The sequence below is a fragment of the Myotis brandtii genome, unplaced genomic scaffold, assembly GCF_000412655.1.
Source record: "Myotis brandtii unplaced genomic scaffold, ASM41265v1 scaffold220, whole genome shotgun sequence".
NCBI lineage: Eukaryota > Metazoa > Chordata > Mammalia > Chiroptera > Vespertilionidae > Myotis > Myotis brandtii.
The window spans coordinates 1,424,833-1,444,296 of NW_005358250.1; the positions used below are offsets into that span (position 1 = coordinate 1,424,833).

At 35.8% G+C, this 19,464-nt stretch overlaps 1 protein-coding gene across 4 annotated transcripts in view; it reads right to left on the reverse strand.

The window, feature by feature from the left end:
- The window catches only part of FOXJ3 (forkhead box J3), a 137,710-nt gene that overhangs the window by 45,457 nt on the left and 72,789 nt on the right, over positions 1-19,464 (reverse strand). For all 4 annotated transcript variants that reach the window (XM_005866053.2, XM_005866054.2, XM_014539542.1 and 1 more), the window contains one exon: positions 14,552-14,626. In XM_005866053.2, the coding sequence (XP_005866115.1) occupies positions 14,552-14,626 (75 nt within the window). The remainder of the gene's footprint in view (positions 1-14,551; positions 14,627-19,464) is intronic.

The window sequence follows — 19,464 nt, forward strand, 5'->3', positions numbered from 1 at the left end:
GGGTAGCAGTGGGGGGAAAAAAGAGGAACAACTGTAATAATCTGAACAATAAAGATTTAAAAACTAATTAAAAAAAAGAAAACTGGAAAAAAAAAGAAAACTGTTTATCTGTCTAGATTAAAACAAACAAAAAAAAAAGGACCTAAAGAGAATTTTAAAATTCCTTTTTTGCTTTACTTAAATGTTATTTCCTTCAATTAGGTGGCATACTGATTCTAAGTTTTCTTATAATTAATTCATAAATCCTGAAAATTCATTAAAAATGTATTATTGATACCAAACAACCCAAATTTCAAATCTTAAGAGCCTTTATAGGCCTTATTTTTTAACTTCTTTACAAGCTATCACAACTAAGCAGCAGTGAAAGAAGTTGTGCTAATACACTATTTATAATCATTTTTATGTACAAGCTTTACAAAATGAAGAGTGTGCCAACAACTTTTAAGAAATCTTGATCTCTGAACCTAGTATATCATATGAAAATTTGTTTATAAATAGACTTCCTCACTAGACCAGAAGTTTTAATGTCAGTGATATCTTATTTATCCTTGTATCTCTACAACCAAGCTTAGTACCTAATATAAAGTTGTAACAATAAATGTTTGCTAAACTTAATTCTAATGAATGTCATATTTGAAGATGCACTAAAGTTATTAAAATAATTTAAAATATTAAAATATTCATAACATCCAGAGCTCTGGGGCCTATAGATACTATAGCTCTACTTTTTTTATATATATATATTAACCCCACATTTTATTCCTTAAGTTAAAAGGAATAAAGGACAGAAAGACATCCTGTGGTTCATGGCTTAGAAAATTTAATATTAAGATGGCAGTATGCCCCAAATTGATCTATAGATTCAATACAATTCCTATCAAATCCCAGTCAGCTTATTTGTAGGAATGGCAAGCTGATCCTAAAATACACATGTATTCGACCTAGAATAGTCAAAACAATCTTGAAAAAGAACAAACTTGGAAGATTCACATATCCTGATTTTAAAACGTACTACAAAGTAACAGTAATTTTAAGTAAGAGTATAAAAACAAACCTATATATTTTGGGTCAATTGATTTTCCACAGGCTACCAAGATAATACAAATGAGAAAAGAACAGTCCTTTGAGTAAATGGTACTGGGAAAGCTGGATATCCACATGCCAAAAAATGAAATTGAGCCCCCTCACACCACACACTAAAATTAACTGAAAATGGATCAAAGTCCTAAATGTAAGGACTAAAACTCTTAGAAGAAAAATACGTGTAAATCTTTATGACCTTGGGTTAGGCAATGGTTCTTAGATATGACACCAAAAACACAAGCAACCAAAAGAAAATTGATAAATGCATCAACACTTAAAAAACTTTGTCAATAGACACTCTCAAGAAAGTGAAAATAAAACTCACACAATGGGAGAAAAATTTTCAAGTCATAGATGTGATAAGGAACAGGTGTACAACTCCCTAATAAAAAGACAACCTGATTAAAAAATGGACAAAGGATATGAATAGACATTTTTCCAAAGGAGATCTGTGAATGGCCAGTAAGCACATCAGGGCAAAGCAAATCAAAATTGTAATACAATGAGATACCACTTCCTACCCACTAGGACAGCTATAATGAAAAAGACAAAATAAAAAGTGTTGACAAGAATGTGAAAAACTGGAAGCCTCATAATTGTGAGAATGTAAAATGGTGCTGCCACTTTGGAAAACAGTTTGGCAGTTCCTTAAAAGATTAAACATATGACCCAGCAATTCCACTCTTAGAGAAATGAAAACATATCCAAGAGAAATTATGTCCACACAAAACTTATATACACAAATGATCATAGTAGCATTTTTCATAATAGCCCAAAGTGAAAACAACACAAATGGCCCATCAACTGATGAACAGATATAATTGTTATATATTCATACAATGGCCATTTCATTCAGTCATACTCCTACATGCTATAACACAGATGACTCTGAAAACTTTATACTAAATGAAAGAAGCCAGACACAAAAGACCACATATCATTACGATTTCATTTATATAAAAAATATCCAAAATAGGCAGTCCATAGAGATGGAAAATAAATCAGTAGTTGCCAGAAGCTTGAGGGGTGGAGGGTGACTGTTAAGTACAGAGTTCTTTCTGGAGTGATAAAGTGAAAATGTCCTGGAATTAGATACTGGTTATGACCGCACAACTCTGAAAATATACTGAATTATATACTTTTAAATGGTAAATGTTATGGTATATAAATTTTATCTCAATAACAATACTCTCTTAAGAAAAAACATGAATCAAGAAGCTCTAACCTAATGCAGTAGTAGGCTCAACACAGTTAAAAGTCACTTGTCACAAAGCAAAATCAGTGGGTATTGTCCAGAAAGAACTCAGGTCTCTTGATTTCTGGTTGTTTCCTGGCTTTACTTTGGACCATATCAGTTTTTTATAAAAGTTCTCAATAGTCATTAATGTCACAAAAAGTCAAGCAATTCACCTACTTGAAGAATAAGAATTCCAAAGATACTCTCAGATTCAAAATATGTGAGTTAATGTTAAATTCTTGATCCCTGCCTTCCTGATCAAAAGACAAGGTCTGAGTAAAAAGAAGCCAAATGACAATTTCTAGAACACCTAAGACCAGTCTTAATTTAAAAAAGCAAGAGGATTAATGTACAATTAGAAATGTTTCTTTAAGAAAAGAACAACTACTTCTTAGTTAACTAGGAAACATCATTCTTGTGATAAACATTAAGCATCTACTACTTATATGAGATATTATGAACATGTCAAAGACCCAATCCTTGTCAAGAAAAAACTCAGGAATGAGTGGAATAGATAAAAATACAGGTAGTACAGCTCAGCTGGTGTGGCTCAGTGATTGTATAAGAATTTCCTAGTAGCTTGCTCATAATAGCCCAAAACTAAAAATAATCCAAATGTCCACCAACAGATAAATATAAAAAAGATTGTGCATGAGCCTGGCTGTGTGGCTCAGTGGTTGAGCATCAAACCCATGAACCAAGAGGTCAATGGTTGGATTCCAGGTCAGGGCTCAATGCCCAGTAGGGGGCATGCAGAAGGCAGCAGATTGATGTTTCTCTCTCTGTCTCTTCCTCTCTCTAAAATTAATTAAAAATATATTTTAAAAGATAAAAATACAGGCAGTATATCATTCAGGAGCATTAGCAGACTAAGATGGAAAGAAAGACTATTTTAGATACAATGAAGAATATGGGCAAAAACATGAAAATATAAAACTGCATCATAAATGCAAGATAAATAGTGCAATATAGCTTGAATATAAAGTATAGAGGTAAGAAGCTGAGAGCTGAAGTTGAAAATGGTGTTTTTACCTGTGTACCAGGCAACAACGTAGAAAATGGAGCAAAGACAAGCAGAGATTAAAGAAAGACGACCAGTTGGAGGTGACAAAATAATCCAAGTTATTTATCATTAAATAATTTTTTTTAAATCTCATTTCTTGTAATTACTTTGTTTTCACATAAAAACTCAGGATCTCAAAACATCAATGATAACAGATCAGGATAGTATCTTCTTATTATAAAACCCCACAGTGAATCAGTGGCTCACTGTTTCATACCTTATATCCAGGAGCTAGCTGGGGATAACAGGCACCCCAATGTTCCAGCATCAAAGCAATTGGTTGAACACATCTCACCAATTATCTCTGAACATACACAGAAAAGATGAAATGGGAATTCTAGACTTAAATCATTCAATGATTGGAAAAAAGTTCACCAGATGTGCTTAACAACAAGTAGGACAGTCAAAGAGCCAGAGACCTTTAAGATAGATCAGTAAAAATTATTCAATTTCAGGAACAAAAGAAAAAGGGGGGAAATTAGTAAAGAAAGCCCCAATGACCTGTGAAACAAGGTCAAAGAGTCTATCATATTTTAATTGGATACTAAAAGGAAAGAAGAAAAAATGGGACCATAGTTCTTAAAAAATAATAATGACCAAAAATATCCCAGATTCGGATGAAACCTCTTGTTACTGATCCTAAAAGAAGTCCCAAACAGAAAATATACAAGAAAATTAGAGGTACATCAAACTGTTTAAATCTAAATTTAAAGAGAAAATTCTTGATAGTTGCCAAAGAAGGGATTGAGTCTGGAGAGGGCACTTTGCATACAGGGGAATAAAAATATGACAGGTGACTTTTTACCAGAAATAGTGGAGGCCAAGGAAAAATCTTCAAAGTTCTGAGAGGTGGAGAAAACCCTGCAAACTCTTAAAGATTCCATATCCAAAAAATGTATTGTGAGGATAAAATAAAGACCTTTCCAGATAAACGAAAGTCTACACAATATGTTGCCTCAAGACCTGTACTACAAGAAATGCCAAAGGATACAGTAAGGCTAAAGGGGAAAGATATCAGAGTGAAACCTGGATTTACAGAAAAGGACATCAGGGAAGGTAAATAATTAGGAAAATATTTTCTTCAACATAATTTCCTTAAAACACTATGAACTGTATAAAGCAAACAAAATAAATCCTAAGGTGGGATTTATGGTGTAAGTAAAAGTACAAGATATGACAACAGCACAAAGAAAGGGATGGGTAGATAAATGGAATTATACTGTTCTAAGGATATTTCAGGAAATAGATGGGAAGAAGAAACTAGTAAGTGGTATGAAGTGAAAGGTGGTATAACATTACCTCTAAATAGACTTTGATAAGTTAGTAATTAAGCTACTAACTTGTTAGTACTATTAAGCTCTACAATGACTACTTAAAAATTAATAAAGGGAACATAGCTAAGAAGTGACTAGATGAAATAAAATAGAAGACTATCTATATACTATTTGATCAATCCCAAAGAGTGCAAAAATGAAGCCACACAGGAACAAAAAACTAAAATAGCAATCATACTAATATCATAATAAATATAGACTAAGCACTCCAATTAGATTATTAGATGTAGATTATTAGACTGAATTTAAAAAGCAAGAACCAATGGCTACATGCTGTTTATAAGAGACACACTTTAAATACAAAGACATTTATAGACTAAAAGAAAAATACTAGAAAAAATGTCAAGAAGTTGCTAAGAAAGGTGTAGTGGCTATATTAATATCAGACAAAGAAAGTTTCAAGACAGAGTATTTTAAGTAACTAAGAATATTTTATAAAGATTAAAGTACAATTCAACAGGAAGATTAAACATACTACCATTAATATTAATCTGAAATGGATCACAGACCTACCGTAAATGTAAAATAAAAGTATAAAAACCTACAAAAGAGAACAAAGGAGAAAATCTTTATGACTTTGGTTGATTTCCCAGACAGGACACAAAAGTCACTTATCACTAAATTAATATTTTCAAAATTCAAAATGTCTACTCTTTTTAAGACACTATTATGAAAACAAAAAAGTCTGAAAAATATTTACACAATATAAATCCAAGAAAGGACATATCCAGAATAGATTTTTAAAAACCTCTTAGAACTCAGTACTGATGACAACCAAATTTTAAAAAGAATAGCAAAGACTTCAAAAGAACCTTCAGAAGAGAAGATATACAAATGACCAATAAACCCAAGAAAAATGCTCAACATCAATGATCATCAGGAAAATTCACAATAAAACTGTAACAAAATACCACTTCATACCCACTAAAATGACTTAACTGAAAAAGACAGGTAATACCAACTGTTGGCCAGGATGTGGAGCAACTGGAACTCTCACACATTGCTAATGGGAATGTAAGATACACAACCACATTGGGAAAAGGTCTGGCAATTACTTATAATCTTCCATCTACGAAAGCAATTGTTCTATTACTCAAGAGAAATGAAAACACATGCCCATAGAAAACTTATACAAAAATTTCCTAGTAACTTGTTTATAATAGCCCAAAACTGAAAATAATCCTAATGTCCACCAACAGATAAACAGATAAAAAAGATTGTGCTATAGCCTGGCCGGTGTGGCTCAGTGGTTGAATGTCGACCCATGAATCAAGAGGTCATGAGTTCAATTCCCGGTCAGGGTACATGCCTGGGTGTGGGCTCAAACCCTGTAGGAGGTGTGCAAAAGGCAGCTGATTGATATTTCTCTCTCTTCGATGATTCTATCTATCCCTCTCCTTTCCTCTCTCCCTAAAAAAAAAATCAATAAAAACTTATCTTTTTTAAAAAGATTGTGATATATACATATTTAGTAATAATAAGAAACAAACTAACATATCTAATAGCAACACAGACATTACACTGAGTGAAGCAAGCCAGACATAAATAGAGCATATACCAAATGATTCCCACTTAGGTGAAGAGTTCAATAATGTGAGGTTTATGTGAACTAATCTATGGATAAATCTAAGAACTTAAATAAAGATCACTATCTAAAGCTGGGGCCTGTCTATATAACTGTTTGAAGGATTGAAACAATGCATGTAAAATATCTAATCTATAAAGCAATATATAATGTAAACATTATTATTAATTCATATCAACAATTCTGGTACAACAAGCTAATGTCCTCCTAAAGAAAAAGACTACAATGTTTTGATTTGTAAAATCCCAAAGAAAAATCACAACTAGAATTCTATAGCTTTGAACACATATTCAAAATATGAATCAACAGCAATCTTCAAGATATCCTAAAGCAAAGATTAATTCTAGAGGAGAAAAACATGGCACCCAATTAAAAACTAGGCAGCATTCTTAAATTACAAAATATTTTCACTTCAAATAAAGTACATTTTAATTATTCCAATAATTTATTTCTGATAGTTTTGTCAACACAAAATATTCTGCTCTATCACACACTAATGTGACTTTTAACAGTCCCCTGATTAAAAATAGCCTAGTAAAAATGCTATTATCTGATTAAATACAAGTAAACCCAAGAAGCTAATACTAACTTCATATTGCTATGGAAAGCAGTCCCTATCATAAATAGCCTATCATTCCAAATGGCTAAATCTATAAATTTTATGTTTTAACTAACCTACTGCTCAGTGGTAAAGTGAATCATCACAGACTATTCTCTGCTCTTCCTTAGCTCTCAATGCACACCACTTCAGAAGCCTCAAACATAGTGTTTGGTCCCTTTTGTCCCTGACTTCTTTGGTTTCATATCATGTCTCAATGTTGTTGTTATTTTTACTTTCCCAGTTTAGATTTGGCAATCCAGTTTTTAAGTTTTGGGTTGTTTTTTTTACCCTCCACCATGTTAGGATGCTGCTCCTGGTAAATGCCCATAGGTCCAAGGCACAGCATTTGCATGCACCATAGATAGAGTGAACGTATTTCCCAGTTTCTGTCTTGGTTTATAACTGTTGCCTAAGCATAATTAAGGATAACAACCCTTTTTATTCCCAGAAGTTTCTAGTTTAAACAGAAAGTTAAATAGTCACTCTATTCATACCACAAAAATAGTCTTCGAACAGTAAAATATAAAGTACTTAAAAGCCAAGCAGTTTGGCTGGCTAATACAATGAATGCATGGACAAAAGCTATTCCAATGCCAGTTCAGGTCCCCAGAACATTCTTAGTTTTTATTACTTCTAATTATCAAATTAAGCTAAGTGTGCTCAGGAGAGATCATTAGGAAATTTACTCTTAATCAATGGATTAAAAACATGTAATTAACACATTAATTATAGTATAGTAAATGGTTCCTCTAAATGTTAAAAATAGTATGTTCTAATAAGCAATAGTTGGCCATATCTTGTTTTTATTTTTTTAAATATATTTTTATTGATTTCAGAGAGAGAGGAAGGGATAGAGAGAAACATCAGATGAGAGAGAAACATCAATTGGCTGCCTCCTGCACGCCCTCTACTGGGGATTGAGCCCACAACCAGAGCATGTGCCCTGAAAGGGAATCAATCCACTGACCTCTTGGTTCATGGGTCGACGCTGAACCACTGAGCCACACCGGCCAGACCTTTATCTTGTTTTTAAATCATCAATGCCTTAACAGGATCCTTTCCAAAATTATTATTTTTAAATTGGAAATAAATAATGTTTTACTATATCACAATTGATTTCTAAGAGTTCACCTATATTTAGTATAACTCACAAAGCAATTTAGTATGACCATTATGTTATTAGTTTAGGCTAATTCAACACTGTCTTGTATCTCACTATATGTCAAGTTAATTACTGAGTCTAAGCTTAGAAGAAAAGGACTTGATAGTCAAATGAACTTATGACTGACAACAACCCCCATGTTCTTCAAATGGTCATTACTGTGGTATACCAATATAATGGAATACATGAAATATAATGGCTACTGATACTCAAAATATGGCTGAATCTCAAATGCATTATGCTAAGTAAAAGCAGCCAGACTCAAGAGGCCACCCACTGTCTGAGTCCCATTTATATGAACTCTGAAAAAGGCAAAATTATAGTTGCCAGGGCCTGGGGGTGGGGAAAGGGGCTATCTACCAAAGGACAATACTGTTCTATATTCTGATCATGGTTGGTTACATTGCATGGATTGTTAAAACTACTAGAATTATACACCAAAGAGTGAATTTTACCATATATACTTTTTTTAAAAAATTAACTTTGGGGCAAAACATTTTTTAAAAGTTTAGATCTGGAAAAGAAAAAAAATGGCCGATCACAGAATGTTATCTCTCTTCATTAGGAAGAGAACAGAGAATCTGCACATGGGAATAAAAAGGCAGCTGTAACTAAACTGGTTTGCCTAACAGTGTATACCATCAGGGTTCTAGGTTGGCACTTCTTTCTGTTTCTGCAGTGTTCTCTTTGCATCAGACCCACAATCTTTCAAACCCTCTCTGAATGCTTCTTCTTATTCTGGGCTTTCTAACCTTGGTTTGTCTAATGGACTGTCTCACATTCATAATCGACCTTTGCCTTAATATGCATTCACTGGCACCAATCCTTTCTTCACTCTTGGATCTCATGTTAGTATTTATCTCAATTCCCTTAATTCCTGATTCTATCTCAACTTTGTTCTCACTGGTCCCTCAGCTAAACTTGAGTATGTCTTCTTCCCAGCCTTCCCTGGGGTTCTTACCTACCATAAGTTAAAAACCATAAATGTTAGTAATTTCAACTATCCTTGAAGTGTTTCAGAAATTGCAAATTAATGCCTCCCTTGGGATCCCCACCAATGTTTTTCTTCACTCCAATAAATATGATGTCCTTATTTCTGTCCAACCAAACTCTTGCTTATCTTTAAATTCTACTTAATGTTTGGTTTTATACAAAGACACAGATAAGAAGCCAACTTCTCACAAAAATCATGCTCTTAATTTGACTAGTATTAAAATTACACATTTATCTTCCTCCTTCAGGGTACATACCTATTATTCCTGCAAAACTGCTCATCACTTAATGTTATATATTATGTTCCCTCAAACCTTTCCAATTTTTCTATATCTTTTCACAAATAAAGTGACCAAAACAGGATACCAACAAATAATAGTCAATTTACAAATAAATACAATGCAATACTAACTTGACAAAAAAAAAATACACTTCGAAAAAGAGATCAGTCAATTATGGTCCCTTATACTATGAGATAGGAGAGGAATAGAAAAAAAAATCACTATCTCAGAACTTCCAATAGTTAATTCTCTAGCAAGGACTTTGTTGTTTCCTCACAAACCAAGAGACCCCAAACTTCACAGCCACTAAGTTTTACAACCTTCCCAACCCCAGGCAAAAAAATTTTATCCACCCCACCCCCTAAAAACAGGGGAAAAAAGCTTTTTACTATGAATTCACTATAGTTATCTCTCTCAGGACAAGCAGTTGCCTTCAGTGTCCTAAACTTCTTAGTTATCAATTTTATTACAGCCCATTGCTGCTAATTAATTGTTGAAACCATTTCCTACAACCCTTTATTTCCTTTAAAGTCACAGTATCATTTTTATGAGGTAAGAGAGAACAAGATTGAGAAAAGATTCAATGGAAAGCAAAGAAAGAGAACTCTATATTTTTAAACTAAATTTAGCTGATAGTATTTGTTTTTCAGTAAAATGAGCAAAATATTTACCTTTCTTTAAGGTTAAAGTAACAGACATGTGAGTTGCATAACGACTGTTAAAAAAAAAAGACAAAAATACAGAAAGTAAAACTAATGAGAAAAGAGGAGACAAAAGACAGGAATAAAGAAATGGATAGACTGCAGTATGAAGAAACAGGGTTGGAATCAAGGAAAGAGAAAATAGAAATCTGTCCTCCAAAAAGCAGCAATTATCAATGCAAAATATAATTTCATTTTGTTTGTGTTTCTTTTTAAAGAAAACAATAATGTGGCTGTTTGTAATTAGTTTCAGGGAACAGAGGAAAATGGATTGCAGAACTTTTATGACAACAGCTTCTAGGAAATGAAGGACTGAATCAAAAATAAATGGCCATATAAAAATATCTGTAATTCAACAATATTCTTCAAGCTTAGGCTGGCCTTCATACCTCTCTGGTAATACTTGGAACAGGAAGCTATACCATAAAAAGATGAGAAAGAAGATGCTGTATAAGCTACTTCTACCTCTCTCTCTTGGACCCATCTGGGTCATAGTAGCAGCTAGCAAAATCCTAAGGGGTCAAAGTCCACCCCATACCCAAAGATCAAAACTACTCCCACCCCACCTTGGCTCAATGGTTTTCTCCCACTGTGGTGAGGGTGGTTTTGGAAAAGCTCCTCAAATGCCAGGAAACACTGTAATACAAAAAGAAAAAACAATTCATAAGTACCCAAACTTAACTAACATTTTGGCCTCCCTCTCAAGGAAGATTGGCACAGTGGAAAAAGCACTAGTCTGAGAATCAAGAAACCAAATGTATTCTGCTTGTTCAGCATTCATTCTAAGACATTTGCTATACTCTAGGTGCAGAATATAAGCCAGAAGCTGCTGATGGTCATCTCTGCTACTAAATGGGCTGAAATGCAGCCACCAGAAAAGCTAAGGGATGTAAAGAGACATGCCTGCTGAGAAAATTTAAGAACCAGGCTCCAGTTCTTACTGCAGATATTTTCTCTCTTAAGTTGGTCTGTAATGGGCTTCTGTGACTTGCAAGTAAGTCTGGCCAATACACTTGGGTTCTATTTCTACACTGAACCTGGGTAAGTCATTCCTAATTTATTTGCTTTAGTTTCCTCTTATTTAAAATGGGCTAGATCTGAGGTTTTCAAAACTTTTTTTTAAGCAATGGAACTTTTTTAAAATAAAATTTTATTTTTATATCAAAAATTAAAATGAATGTATCTTATAAGATCAGATTACAACATTTATTTCTGACCAAAATCAGTAAGGACAATAGATATTTAAATCTCACCTTGAGAGTGAAAATTAAAATGACTCTTTTAGTTTAAATGTACTTTACGATATTTATAATTATGACCAAAACCAATAAGAACAATAATGTGTTTTGATAAAAACAAGTTTAATATTAGAGACTAATGGTAAAAATCGAAAGCTTTTATTTACCTCTCAGGATTCAATTTACTTCCGTATTTTGTTTTGGTTGCACATCAGTAAGACAATCTTGATTCAAAAAGAATAGTTGTAAAGAGTAATATATGTCTTTCTACATCTCCCTTAACCCCATGGTATTAGTTGACTAAGGTGGAGAAAAGCTTTTAAGTTCTGCACAAAAGAAAACCTGACAGCAGGTTCTTTTTTAAAAAAAAACACAGATCTCCAATTGGTTGAAATTTAGTACATAATGGAGGAGACGAAAAGAGTTAACCAAAGAACATACATGCATATGTGCATAACCCATGGACACAGACAATAGCGCGGAGAAGGCCTGGGGTGGGGCGGGGGCTGGTGGAAGGGGATAAAGAAACAGGAAATGGGGGACATCTGTAATACTGTCAACAATCAATAGCCCTGGCTGGAGTGGCTCAGTTGGTGAGGCGTTGTACCTTACACCAAAACGTTGCAGGTTCAACTACCAGTCAGGGCATATGCCTAAGGTGCTGGCTCAATCCCCAGTAGGGGGTGTGCAGGAGGCAGCCCATCGATGTTTTGCTCACATTGATGTTTCTCTCTCTCCCCCTCCCTTCCTCTCAAAAAAAAAAAAAATCAATAAAAAACATTTTAAAAATAAATAAATTTAGTACATAATATAGTTTTCATGTGTGGGTTTTTTAAAATGACTTAAACCTCTTTTAAAAATTAAATCTAAGCCACATGTTTACAGAATCTAATTAGCTGCTTTATAGAACTCTAATAAAATAGGTAATTCCTAAACTCTTAAGAACCCTTTCTGTCAGATTCATATATACTCACTGTCCATAGAAAATTGCAATGAAGTAAATATAAAAATTTATAATTCCTTTTTTATAATAAGCCTGCTTTAAAGGAAAGAAAAATTTTACCAATTCCTAGTCTCAACCCTAGAGAGTTATGAACACAGGCAAATAATAAACTAGGTCAAATAAGAAAACTATTATAATAACCTATCCAATCTTATTAAGAACCAACTTAATGGGCAAATCATAGTAGGTGCTATAAAACATTAGTTTTTTAAGAGTGCCTGCTTTCAATAGAAATTAATAACTCTCCATCTCTAACCTTAAGAAATTAGCCATCTAGCAAAGGATACAATATATTCATTCTCTTCAGTGCCACCAGCCACTGCACAAGTAACTGGGGCTAACAAGTAAACTATATACATACCTGAGAGGTCTGGTGCACAGATTTGTGCACCAGTGGGGTCCCTTGACCTTGCCTGTGGGGATCAGGCCAAAACCGGCTCTCCAACACCCCCAAGGGGTCCCAGATTGCGAGAGGGCACAGGCCAGGACGAGGGACCCCAACGGCGCACAATCAGGGCCGGGGAGGGACCGCGGGAGGGCTCCAGGGCATGTCCAGCCCGTCTCGCCCAGTCCCGATCAGCCCGACCCCAGCAGGAAGCTAACCTACCGGTTGGAGTGTCTGCCCCCTGGTGGTCAGTGCGCGTCATAGCAGCTGCTCGAACGGTCAAACAGTCGCAGGGACAATTAGCATCTTAGGCTTTTTTATATATATATGATCCCTACCCTCATAATTTAGACTTTAACCTAAGGACAGTAGATAACCAATTAAGATTTTAAAGAGTACATATGATTAGGTTAACTTTTTTTTTTTAAAGATCGCTGGCTACTTGTGAAAGTTGCTATAAATCAGAAATAAGTAAGTCCATGGATAGAAAAACCAGTTAGGAGCTGCTACAATGATGACAAAGTAACAGGAACTCAAAAGAGGGAACAACAAATTCATTTGGTGTGTGTGGGTGGGGCGGGTGTTAGCCTCAGAGAAGTAATGTTGAAGCTCAATCTTAAAAGACAAGGAGTAGGCCAGACAAGTAGAGAAAAGGGACTTTGCGCATTAAGAGAAGACCATCTGATGGCCCTAGCTAGTTTGGCTCAGTGGATAGAGCGTCAGCCTGTGGACTGGAGAGTCCTGGATTCGATTCCAGTCAAGGGCACATGCTCAGGTTGCGGGCTCGATCCCCAGTAGGAGGCGTGCAGGAGGCAGCCAATCAATGATTCTCTCTCATCATTGATGTTTCTATCTATATCTCCCACTCCTTTCCTCTCTGAAATCAATAAAAATATTTTTTATAAAAAGAAGACCATTTGAAAAGCATGTTTGGGAAACCAAGTAATTCCTTACCGTGGGTCTTGAATGGAGTGAAGCATAGCTAGAAAGGCAGATCAAGAAAAATATAGTAAAGGATATTTTATAAAAGAAATATCTACAGAACACTGGGGAGTACTTTTAAGCAGGGTGATAATATGACCAGGCTTTCATTTTAGAAAATTTTTTCCCGAGACACTTAGCTTAAAGAAGACAAGAAGTGCAAACATCCAAACAAGAATGCATGCTTGCTAACAGATACACTGTCTCAAAGTCCTAATCTAATAATTTATCATGACAACCAAATATGGTCCAAGCAAATACTCTGAGCTTAGAAATCAAGCAACTAGTACCAAGTTCAGGCCACACTGCAGTTGACCAGGCTATTGAAACAAACAAACAAGTCTCTGTAGATAAAATACTAAAAATGTAATGGTGGCAGGAGATAAATGGAATGAAGAGGAAAAAACAGCAACTAAGAAAAGAAGGAAATAACAGAAAAACAATTTTATTTCAGGGTAAAAATTACTTCCAGTTCTCAATTACATACAAATCCACCTCTTGTATGTAATACTTAATAAAGTGTTGTTCCTAACAAGCAGTTCAAAAACCAAATTTAATACATACACTTAAGAAAATAACCAAACAAAAACTAGATTAGAAACAGCAAACTATAACAGAGGACCAGCTCTATACTAGCTAGTTTCCCACTGTTTAAAAGGAAAGTTCTCCCTGCCACTGGTCCTTGAAGCATACCAACTAAAATGGGGATACGGTGGGTGGGATAGGGGCGGGGTAGGTGGGAGTGGGCTGAAGGAGGACTTGCTATTTTCACAAATAGTCCTGATCAATGAACCAGAATGCTCTCATTCCAATTATTTTTCTTTATTTAACAGATATATCTTAGATACAAACATGACAATAGATATAATGAAGAATCCAATTATTTTAAGAAAACAAATCCTACCTTTCCAGGGTCATCCTTGGATCGAGGCACTTTAAGGAAACACTTGTTCAGAGACAGATTATGTCGTATGGAATTCTAAAATTAAAGAAGAAAAACCATACAGTCACTGGAATCCAAAAAGTAAAATCCACCTTTAAAAAACAAAGTCAGAAATCTAAATATCTCTGTGCACTGGGATACAATTACAAATAGAGTAAGCTTTTTAAATGAGCTTCAAATTTAAACCTTTTTGATTTTCAAATTATGAATGCTACAAAGGAAAGCAGTTATTGAAAGTTTCTGGTGAATGTTACAAAATTCCAAATAATGGACTATATGTCCCATTTTAAATGTTTATTAAGAACTTTTAATGATGCAGGGAGATGCCTATGATTAATATTAAGTATTAAATGCTAAATATAAAATTACATACATATTATGACTTTAATTGTGATTAATTCATTCATTCTTGGAAACAAGTCAAAATGCAAAATGTTAATAGCTTTTTTACATAGAATTATACGTGATGATTATTTTCCTCTTTTCTGCAGTTCAAATGATCTATAAAGCACATGTATTATCACTTTTTAATGAGTTAAAAATTCAAAACAAATAATTCCACTGCTCCATTATAAGAGCATATAGGCACCAATCAGGTTCTCACTGCAATCTATAAGAAAGAAAAACAGAAAGAAGACACTAACTACAAAGGGCTAGCAAGAACATCTAGGTTTCTCAATGTCGCAGGAAAAAAATAACCACCTTAGCCCTAGCTGGTTTGGCTCAGTGAATAGAGCGTCAGCCTGCGGACTGAAAGGTCTCAGGTTAGATTCTGGTCAAGGACACAAGCCCGGGTTGCGGGCTCAACCCCCCAGTGCGGTTGGTGCAGGAGGCAGCCAATCAATGATTCTATCTCATCATTGGTGTTTCTATCTCTCCCTCCCTCTCCCTTCCTCTCTAAAATCAATACAAAAACAAACAAACAAAAAAATAACCACCTAAGATGGCAGGAAAATGCACTTGGAAAAAAATCTGTGAAAGAAGAAATCTTTCACTAATAAGTAGGACTATGTCACAATTTTTAAAGAAAATATCCAAAGGCCATTTCTTCTTAATGAAATTCTCCAAACCTATCTTATTACCAAAACATCAATTCAAAACTTATGAATGGGAGTCCCCTTCTGCTTGGGAAGTAGATACCTACCAAGAATGATGATCTCTCCCAAACAATGAGAAAACAATGGGTTAGTCCACTCCCTCCCCAAATCACACCTATCTGAACAGCCTTAGAAAGCTGAGGTTGCAAGGCAGCCCAAAAAATGAAATTCCTGAGAGGGATAAGCCCATTCAGTGAGAAAGGGGACAAACTGTCTCACCTTTTGGCAGAGCCTGGGAGAAAGAAGTGACCACCATCTAAGAAATTAGCTAAAATTTGAAAGGCAGAGCATGGGCTAATCTGTCAGTTTAAAGCAGGGCTGGGGAACCTTTTTTCTGCCAAGGGCCATTTGAATATTTATAGCATCATTCGCTTAATATAAATTTATGTTGCTATGAAAAAAAGCTCCTAGACTTACTGAATTTTGAATCCTGCCTGTGGTTGCCTTGGCAGGTCCAGATCAAATGACTTCACAGGCCTTATATAAGGCCCGTGGGCCGGAGGTTCCCCACCCCTGGCAACAAGGTTCCCAGACACAAGAGAAGCTCCCACTCACTTTCAAGCTCTTCTCCATGCACCGTCACCATATGCTCACAAGAAAGACTGGAGAGTAGGGGGGTGGTTAGGAAAAGAGACCAAAGAAAGTCTCATTTATTGCATAGGCAGCAAAGAGGCAACTGACAAGCACAAAGTAGGAGACAAAGCCCCGCCACCTTCTATAGGTATTACAAAGCAAAAAACTTAAGGTAGGGGCAGCAAACTCTCTCACTCATAAGACTCTGGCAAAGACTGCTTCTAAGGAAGAATGGGGGGGAAAAAAACTTCTGCCTGTAGGGAGGGATAGGAAACCCCTTCCCAGGATATAGGCAAAGATCTACTGCTGATGGGAGAGGAGTAGAAGCAAAATCCTTTTACCTCCGGGACAGTGCAGAAATACCTTAGCTGAGGGAGGGGCAGAAAATTATCCCAAAAGCAATTACAGATGTAAGGCTAGTCTGGCTGAAGGAAAGAAACACTAAAAAAGCCACACTCCCAAGTCCAAGGGCCTGAGTAAGACTGAAGCTGAATTAAAACATCAGGTAAAACCCCCAACCCTACCAGTGAGTAATAAGCAGAAACAATCTGATAGAGAAGAGGTAGAAGCATGTCTCTCATCCCTACCTGTAGCAAGATGGACAGAGACAACTAAAATCTAAAAAGAAAGCAGGAAAACTGAGAAAAGCCTACAAACACCTAAGCCCTCCATTCCTAGCCCAAAGTAATAGGAGCCTACTGCTGGAGAAATGTAAAGTCTGCAGTATACTGAGAACAAAGATATAAACAACAAAACCCATATCCAGTGCAAGTATTGATTGATTCAACTCCCCACAAAAATGACCTGGGACGAAAGATGCTTGTCTATTTATAAATAGTATTTATAATACTATTTATCTCAGTCTCCTACACATCTATCTGGCACTCAATAAAAAATTTCAAGAGATAGAAAAGCATGGGGGGAAAAAACCATTGTCAAGAGACAAGAAACAAAATCCAATTGAGAGATGACTCAGGTGTTAGAACTATCAGATAAGAACTTTAAAATAACTATAACTAATATGTTAAAACTAGAGGCCTGGTGCACAAATCTGTGCACAGGTAGGGTCCAACCAGCCAGGGAGAGGGGCCAAGGGCGGTTGGCCAGCCAGCCCCATCCCCTGGTCGAACTCCCAGTAGAGGGGACAATTTGCATATTAGCCTTTTATTATATAGAATACCAAGTAGAAAAAAGTGGTAACTTGCATAAAGAGATGGGGAATTTCAACAGAGTTGTGGAAACTATAAGAAAAGAGTCAAATGTGAATGAAAGATAGAACACATGATCAAAGATAAAGAATTCCCCAGATGGACTCATCAGTAGACTGGACACAACTATGGAGAGGCTCAGATATCTTGAGGATCAATCAATAGAAATCATATAAACTGACAAACACACACAACATCATCATCATTATCATCATCCGAGACTATGGAACAATACAAGTAATCTGAGTCCCAGAAGGAGAGAAAAGAAAGCAATGAGGCAAAAAAAATTTGAAGTTAACAGTCAAGAATCTTCCAAAAATAACACAAGACATCAAATCACAGATGAAAAGAATTTCAGAGAACACCAAGCAGAATAAAAAATCCACACACTTATGTTCATTAATCAAAATGCTGAAAATCAAACTGAAAAGAGTACATTGAAGGCAGCAAGAGTAAAAAAGATTATATACAGAAAAATAAAGATAAGGATTATACCAAATGTCTCAAAAACTATGCAAGATAGAAGAAGACATAATGACATTTTTAAAATACTAAATTTTTAAAACTGTCAATTTTATACCCAGTGAAAATACTTCCCCAAAATTAAAGCAAAACAAAGACTTCCAGACACACAAAAGCTGTAATAATTAATTGCCAGTTGGCTGGCAATTTTATAAGGAAGTTCTTTAGGCAGAAGTATGATACCAAGTGGAAACTTGTATCTACAAAAAAATAAAATAAAAAAATGAAGAGTTCCAGAAATTGTAAAAAGGGAGGCAAATTTAAAAAAACACTTTTTCTTATTTATGCCTTTAAAAGATAACTGTTAACATAATTTATTATGGGGTTTACAAAATGTACAAGTAAAATGGATGCTATTGTAGCACAAAGGATGGGTCAGAGGAATTAAAATTATCCTATATAATAAAGAGCTACTATGCTAATTAGAGCAAACAGCAGAACGACCATCCAGACAACCATCCAGATGACCTTCAGGACGAAGCCGGGGCTGCGAGAGCCAGCCGAGACAGCTGGGGCTGCGAGGGCCGAGCCCCTTGCAAAAATTTCATGCACCGGACCTCTAGTAAAATTTATAAAGTTCGTCCAATATACAAAAAATGCTATATTTGAAGGTAGAATGTGATAAGCTAAAGATGGGTCTGGAAAACCCTACAGCAATCATTAGCAAAATTTAGTTAGAGGTATAACAAATAAAATAATAATGGAGATAAAATGGAATCATATAAAATACTCAATCCAAATTGAAAAGACAATAAAAAGAAAGAACTAATTAAACAAACTGAAGTGCATCAATCTACCTTAAAAGTTCAAGAAGGGAGGAAAACCAAGATGGCGGCATAGGTAAACACCGGAGATTGCTGCCTCGCACAACCACTTCAAAAATACAACTAAAAGACGGAACGGACATCATCCAGAACCACAGGAAGGCTGGCTGAGTGGAAATTCTACAACTAGAAGGAAAGAGAAAAGCATACCGAGACTCAGAGGAGGTGCGGTGCGGAAGTAAAATACAAAGGTGTGGAGGTGCATGCGGAGAGGGCTGGCGGCTGAGGAAACGATTGTCTTTTTCAATCGGGAGTGAGTCTCAAGCTCTGAGCTCCAGTTCCGGGCGAGTCTCTGGGGACCCAGACTCATACAGGAGAAACGGGACTGTCTGGCATCGGTCGGAACTCGACGGCAGCTTTCTCTCGGAGGCACTCGCAGCGATTGCCGGGGCCTCTGAGGGCAGGACTGAGAGCAGCCATACTGCTTTCTCCGCCCGTACTGTTGATCCCCTGGGACCCCGCACCGCCAAAGCGGGGTATGGAGGCTTTTGCATATGAAAGGCCCAGCCCTTTGTAATCTGAAAATTACTTAACAAACTGCAGCTGGCCCAAGGCCCCACAGCAACTTGCATTGCTTTACAGCTGGCTTCTGCTGGGTAGCCTCAGGCAGAGGCTAGATTAGCACCTCCTTAGATCCAAGAGCCAGTGTA